Source organism: Falco rusticolus, chromosome 7, assembly GCF_015220075.1.
Source record: "Falco rusticolus isolate bFalRus1 chromosome 7, bFalRus1.pri, whole genome shotgun sequence".
Classification (NCBI taxonomy): Eukaryota; Metazoa; Chordata; class Aves; order Falconiformes; family Falconidae; genus Falco; species Falco rusticolus.
Window position 1 is genome coordinate 636,677 of NC_051193.1, and position 6,500 is coordinate 643,176.

Here is a 6,500-nt window from a genome sequence, read left to right on the forward strand (position 1 = left end):
CCGCGTCCCCCCGCTGACGAGCGCGGAGCGGCGAAGGCCGCTGGGGACGCGGAGCTGCCATTTTCTCTGTCCGGTCAATGCCAACGGCACACAATGCCCCGCGCCGCCGCGCGCCCCCTCAGTGCCCTCCCGCCCCGGCCAGGCCTCCGGCTGCGCCCATTGGCCGGCACCACACCCGCAGCCCCGCCCTTCGGCCTCCTCCCTCCGCCCCGCCTCCTCTTCCGCGCTGACCAATCAAGCGCCTCGCTCCCTTCCTGAGCAAAGGGCAACGTGGCAGGCGTCCGGCGGCTCCCTCCGGCACCGCCCCCGCCCGGCCGGAAGGTGCCTTTCCACCCCCACCCCCCCCCCGTCCCAGCAGCCGTTGGTCGCGCCCGGGCAGCTGTAGCGGGCGGGCGGGGAGCGCGGCGCGGCGCGTACCACTGCGCGGCGGGAGCGGGGGGGCGCGGGGGGCGCGGCCGGATGCAGGCGGCGCGGCGGGCGCTGTGGCCGGGCTGCGAGCGGCGGAGGATGAAGGTGCTGGTGGCGGCGGCGGCGCTGGGCGCTGCCCTCCTGCTCCTGCTGCCCGCCGCCTCCAGGGCCGACGAGCGCAAGAAGGGACCCAAGGTCACCGCCAAGGTCGGGGTGGGGCCCGGCGGCGGCCTGGGGGGAGGGGCGGCCGAGGTGGGGGGAGGCCTGAGGCTGGGAGGCCGGGCCTGGCTGGACTCGGGGGGTTAGGCTCGGGGGACTGGCCCGGGGGGGGCCGGCCGGTCCCGCTGCTGCCTCCCAACCGCCCCCCGCCCCCCCCAAGGTGTTCTTCGACCTGCGGATCGGCGAGGAGGACGTGGGCCGCGTCGTCATCGGGCTCTTCGGCAAGACGGTGCCCAAGACGGTGGAGAACTTTGTGGCCTTGGCCACCGGGGAGGTGAGGGGCCAGCGGGTGCCTGGGCGGGCCTCAGCCGGCCCCCGGCGGGTCCTGCCTGGCGCCCCGCGGGTCCTGCCTGGCGCCGTGCGGCCGAGCCGGCGGAGGGAGCGCTGGCCCGGCCCTCGGCCTCACTCGGGTTCCCCCTCCCCGCCCCCAGAAAGGATTCGGCTTCAAGGGCAGCAAGTTCCACCGTGTGATCAAGGACTTCATGATCCAGGGAGGAGACTTCACCCGCGGAGACGGCACTGGAGGTACCGTGGCCTGCGGCAGCCCGGGGATCCAGCTGCTGTCTTGAAGCACGACAGTGGCCATGCTGCCAGCCCACAGCCTGGCTGCTCTGGGGACCAATGTGCAGCTGGGGCACGGTGCCGTGGTGGGAGCGGTGGGCCCACAGCTCGCAGAGACCTGGCCTCGAAGCAGAGCCTGGTGCTGGGGAGGGATGGGCCCAGTGAGGCTTGGCTAGCTAGTACCTGAGTGTTACCCACGTTACTGTGCCCTCTGCCCCAGGAGGACCTGCAGCTCCTCACTAAGAAAACTCCTCTGCAGCAGCTGGTGCCTCTGCCTCGGATTCTGGCTGCCAGGACGCATTTGGCCTAGTAGCAGCAGAGTTCGGACGCTTCCACCAGCACTTAGCAAACATTAGTAGAGTTGATGGTGTTAGCATTTGGGCTTATAAGCATTTGGGCAGGTCTGCTCTTGCACAGCCTCCTGCTCCAGTCTCTTGGGGGCATAATCTTCCCCTTGCCGAGCTCATGAGGTGCTTTTAGCTCCTTCTGGTACCAAGTAGCTCATGGTTCCCTGCAGTGTTGTTAGTCCCTTTTCTAGATTTGCTCATTCACCCCACCCGGCCTGTGGAGAGACCTGCCATCATCACACACACCCCCCAACATATTTCCATGAGAACAATGTAGCCTTTTTTTTGTCTCCCATTAGGAAAAAGTATCTATGGGGACCGCTTTCCTGATGAGAACTTCAAGCTGAAGCACTACGGCCCTGGCTGGGTGAGCATGGCCAATGCTGGCAAGGACACCAACGGTTCCCAGTTCTTCATCACTACAGTGAAGACACCATGGCTGGATGGCAAGCACGTGGTGTTTGGCAAAGTGCTGGAGGGCATGGTAAGGGTGTGATGGGGTGGTAGAGGGGTGATCAGTTCCCAGGGGGAGAGTAGGCCCAGGCAGTTGCTGTCTAGGCAAGCTGGCTGGGAGCAGAGCATTGCGGAGAATGGGCTGGGAGGTGTCTTCTGGAACAGGGAATGTGCTAAGCTGGCACTGCCTGTGCCCAGCATTTCCCCACTCCCACACCTCTGCTTTTCCCAGGATGTGGTAAGGAAGGTGGAGAACACTAAGACAGACAGCCGTGACAAGCCCCTGAAAGATGTTGCCATTGCTGACTGTGGCACCATCGAGGTGGAGAAGCCATTTGCCATTGCCAAAGAGTAATCCACCCTCCCGGCTCCGTGACACAGCATGGGGCCCTGCGCTCTGCAGGGGACCCAGCTGCGAAGGGCTGCGGGCCTGGGGCTGCCTTGCTCCCTTCTCCACGCATTTCCCTGTCGTCCTGGGGCAGGTGAGCAGCAGCAGAGCCGCTGTGCCCCATGTCCCTGCTGCCTGGCCTCCCCCTTCACCCTGCCGCCTTCCAGCCACCCAGCAGGCAGGATGGGATGCTGGCTCCTCTTCCCATCACTTTTGTAAGAAGCACATGCACCAATAAATGTGACCAATGTGTTTTTTAAAGAGTTGCCTCTCTTCTCCTCCTGGAGTGGTGCAGATCACTTAGCACCCTTCAGCACTCTGGCCCCCTTGCTTCACATTTCACCAAGCTGAGCAGCACAGTGCTTGGCCCTGAATTTGATTTGCAGAATTACAAAGTACAGGGATCTTTTGCCAGTCAAGCCCAAGTGATTTATTGCACCAAAGCCCAGATGCCAAGGGTCTTCCAGCACAGTTCAGCATGCAAAGGCAGGAACCCCAGAGCACCAGGGCTTTCCCAACAAAGGCACCTTGGATAGTGGTAGGTGAGCAACGCTGGTCTGGAGAGCAGCTGTGGGTCCCACCACAGCCCCTGGCTTTTCCTGCCCCATCGCAGCGTGGAGGTGTTATTTTTGCCACAGGGATCCTTCCTGCTGCCTGGCTGGCCGCTCACCGCTGCAGCCCTGGGTGCTGGGTGGGGACTTGCGAGCCCAGCAGGCTGGGGGCTCGGGGTGCTGCATGCCTGGGGGTACAGCTCAGAGGGATGTAGAGGCCCTGCAGCACCCCACTGAGGACGGTGTTGGGGAGCGGGTCTGTGAGGAAAGGGGGGAGCTGGAGCAGTTTTGTTTCCCTCCCAGGTCCCGTTAAAGGAAAAGCATGTTTTGGGGGCCCAACAGAGCTTTTTCCCTTGGAGGGTTTGGGGTCCTGCACCCATGGTCCCACTCCTTACCGGTGCCCAGTGGCTGCGTGTAGGGATCAGTGCAGAAGCTGACGACGGGCCGCTGGGAGGGCAGGTGGCCAGTGCTGCCACAGGAGAGGAGATGTCAGTGCCCAGCAAAGGGTCTTGCTTTCACCCTGGGTGGCCCAGCTGTGCACCGGCCCCCTGCCCATCTGTGTCTTGGGGTGCTTAACATGTGTGAGGGGGGTGATCCCAGCACCATGTGGGATGAGCAGGGTGTCAGTAGAGCCCGAGGGCACTGCCTGCTGCTCAGCTACTCACGGGAGGCTGCTGGCCTTGGGGTCCTGCTGGCAGTGCCGCACCTTCAGGAAGTCCAGCACGTCCTGGGGCAGCTCCTCATTGTGGTACAGGACACCCTGCCATGTACCCAGGGGGGTCAGCACCCCAAAAAAAGCCCCAAAAGCCACAGCTGGATGGCTCCTTACCCGGATGTAAAGCTCCAGGCCCTGCCGGCGCTGCTCCAGCACTTTGGGCATCCAGTTGGGGACATGGCGGGTAGGGAAGTCGGGGACCTTGCAGGTCTTCTTGATCTAGGGTAGAGCATGGGGGGACATGATGGCAACATGGACCATGGAGGATGAGGCTGGGCCTCTCGGCTCCGAGGAGCTGGTGTCCACTCCCCATGTCCCCCCATGGTGCCGGTGGTCTCACCCGCTTGTGCAGCGCCTGGAACTCACTGTAGCGCTTCACCACGGTGTGCCGCCGGCCATTGCAGAGCACCTCCACCCTGAACACCTGCACCATGCATCAGCCACTGCAGCCTCCATCCTCCCAAGGGAGGCAGGGGCCTCCAGCTCACATCCCCCACCTGGGGAGGGCATTTGGGGACCTCCCCCCCAGCACTGTCCCGGACAGGCAGTGACCCCCTGACCTCTAGGGTAGCTAGGGACAAAACACACACACACCCCACACACCCCTGAGTGGGGCCACTCATACATGAAGCAGGCAGGGCCCATCATGACATGGAGCAAATGGGGACACCATGGGGCTGGCAGGGTCTACATACTATTCCCCCACCCCTCCCCCCAACACCACCCACCACCCCGGGTACAGGGACCCACCCCCCCCCTTTTTTTTAAGGGCAGAAGGCTCGACCCTGCTCATGGTAGGAACCCGGGGGAGTGGCGGGGACCTCCACCCACCAGGGACAAAGGGGCACCAACCCACACCCCACCCAGACCCCGAGGGTGGGAGCCCACTCAGGGACACCCTCCCCACCTCTCCGCCATCCCCCACCCCACCCACCGGCCCCCGGCAGATGGGGGAGTCTGTGGCCCCTGGCACCGGTGAGGACACACACCCTGGAGGCAGCCGGGATTGAGACACAGAGACAGGCACCACGCACCCCACACACACACTCACACACCCCGCCCCCACCACACACCCCCACCCCCCACACACCCTCACACGCCCCCAACCCCCCCCCACACACTCACCCCCCACACACACACACTCACACCCCCCAACCCCCCCCCCACACACACACACTCACACCCCCCCACACACACCCCACACACACCCCCCTACTTCCCCCCAGGGGCCAGAGGGCCCCTCGGGCAGGGGCCCAGGGCAGGCAGAGACCCCCCCATTCCGCGGGACAAGCAGGGATGTTCCCCACCCCTGCTGGGGCCCCTGGGAGGAGGCAGGACCTCCAGCCCTTGGGGCACCTTGGGACCCACCCCTCACTCCACCCCAGCCCCCCCAGGGCAGATGGAGACACACCCCCCCCCCCCCATCCCTGCCCAGGGGCCACCTTTCCCCAGGGCAGACAGGGCACCCAGAGGCAGAGCGGGACCCACCAAACCCCTGGGACCAGAAGCACCTCCAAGGGCAGAGAAGATACACACACACCCTTTCCAGGGCAGAGGGTCGTCCCCCCGTCCCCCCCCCAACAGGGTCCTAAAGCAGTTGGGGGCCTCCAACCCCGGGCAGGTGGGGACTCCCCTGGGGACAGGCAGGGACCTCCAACCCCCTGGGAACACTGGGACGGATGGACACCGCCCCCCCCCCCAGGGCAGGCAAGGATCGCCATCCCCCAGGCGAGGGGGGGCACCCTGGGCAGGCAGGAGCCCGGGGACAGAGGGGACCCGCGGGACAGGGCCACCCCCTCTGTCAAGAGCAGAGGGTGCCCCTGGCAGGGACCCAGGGCAGGCAGAGACGTCCACCCCCTGGGGGCATGTGGGGGGACCCCCCCGGGCACACTTGGGGACCTCCGGCCCCTGGGGCAGAAGGATGCACCCCTCCCCGCGGCAGGTGGGGTCCCTGGGAGAACTTGGGGACCTCCGAGACCCAGGGCAGGTGGGGGCATCCCGCGGCAGGCAGGGACCCCCCAACCACGGGGACCAGAGAGGAACCCCCTTCAAAGGGTCTGTGCCCCCCCTCCGGCAGGGACCTCCGCTCCCGGGGCATGTGGGGTCCCCCGGCGACAATCGGGGACCTGCAACCTCCGGGACAGAGCGACACATGCACACACACACACCCGCCATGCACCCTCCCCGGGCAGGCGGGGGGCACTCCCTATCCCACCCCGCCCCCCCCCCAGCCGCCCCTCACCGTGTGCGCCTTCTCGGGGCTGCGCGCCGCCGGCTGCGGCTCCGCGGCGGGGATGGAGACGGCGATCATGGCCCGCGGCTGCCGGGGGGCGCGGGGGGGCCGCCGGGCTTCGCGCCGCTGTAACCTCCCGCCGGCTGCGGCACCGGGGCAGCCACGGCCCCTGGCCACCCACGGGGGTGACACAGGGGACCCCGAAGCCAGCCCGCGGGCACCCCAAGGAAAGGTCCTGCAGCGCCCGGTACAGCCCGCTGGGGGCGGGGGGGGCCACAGCCCGGAGGTGCCGTAGGGATCCGGCGCTGCAGGGACAAGGGGAAAGGGAAGTGGGAAGTCAGCACGAGCTGCTTTTCCTTTTTTGACGGCAGCAGAAGGGGTGCCGGGTTTGATGACACCCAGCTCCCCGGGGGGACTCGAAGGCTCAAACCTTGGCCACAGGGGAAAAGGAGCACCACAGCCCGCCAAGGCCAGCTGCTGGCTCTTGGGGGGGCTGGTCCCCCCACAAACCCCACCGAGGGGGGCCACTGCACAGCCCCGCTGAGCTCAGATCCTAAAAACAGCTCGTGCTGAAAGCCAAGGCTTAATCAGGAGCCAGGACAGGTGGCCGGGACAGTGCCCAAGG

At 66.2% G+C, this 6,500-nt stretch overlaps 2 protein-coding genes across 3 annotated transcripts; one reads left to right on the plus strand and one right to left on the minus strand.

Annotated features, from left to right (window-relative positions):
• The first annotated feature begins 345 nt into the window (after window positions 1-345).
• PPIB (peptidylprolyl isomerase B) lies at window positions 346-2,637 on the plus strand. The gene is made up of 5 exons (XM_037394914.1): window positions 346-615; window positions 788-901; window positions 1,059-1,152; window positions 1,835-2,019; window positions 2,221-2,637. Exons 1-5 carry the CDS (start codon window positions 460-462, stop codon window positions 2,341-2,343), a joined length of 672 nt encoding a protein of 223 aa, XP_037250811.1. The 5' UTR covers window positions 346-459; the 3' UTR covers window positions 2,344-2,637.
• Window positions 2,445-6,471, minus strand: SNX22 (sorting nexin 22). Of its 2 annotated transcripts, XM_037394916.1 has the most exons (7): window positions 6,306-6,443; window positions 5,885-6,180; window positions 3,983-4,066; window positions 3,757-3,861; window positions 3,593-3,687; window positions 3,323-3,396; window positions 2,445-3,185 (listed from the first exon to the last, which is right to left on the minus strand). In XM_037394916.1, the coding sequence occupies exons 2-7, from the start codon at window positions 5,951-5,953 to the stop codon at window positions 3,043-3,045; spliced, it is 570 nt and encodes a 189-aa protein (XP_037250813.1). In that variant the 5' UTR covers window positions 5,954-6,180; window positions 6,306-6,443; the 3' UTR covers window positions 2,445-3,042. The 2 variants fall into 2 exon arrangements, with proteins under 2 accessions (XP_037250813.1, XP_037250812.1); XM_037394915.1 differs by having other exon boundaries at window positions 2,445-3,115; window positions 5,885-6,471.
• Window positions 6,472-6,500: the final 29 nt, after the last annotated feature.

Bases quoted from the DNA above. Each gene is read 5' to 3' on its own strand.
- PPIB (XM_037394914.1), top strand. From the start codon at position 460: ATGCAGGCGGCGCGGCGGGCGCTGTGGCCGGGCTGCGAGCGGCGGAGG. The intron at 616-787 runs GTCGGGGTGGGG...GCCCCCCCCAAG, and splicing joins GACCCAAGGTCACCGCCAAG to GTGTTCTTCGACCTGCGGAT. The intron at 2,020-2,220 runs GTAAGGGTGTGA...TGCTTTTCCCAG, and splicing joins GCAAAGTGCTGGAGGGCATG to GATGTGGTAAGGAAGGTGGA.
- SNX22 (XM_037394916.1), bottom strand. From the start codon at position 5,953: ATGATCGCCGTCTCCATCCCCGCCGCGGAGCCGCAGCCGGCGGCGCGC. The intron at 4,067-5,884 runs GTGAGGGGCGGC...TGCATGGTGCAG, and splicing joins GCCCCGAGAAGGCGCACACG to GTGTTCAGGGTGGAGGTGCT. The intron at 3,186-3,322 runs GTAAGGAGTGGG...CTTTCCTCACAG, and splicing joins CACGCAGCCACTGGGCACCG to ACCCGCTCCCCAACACCGTC.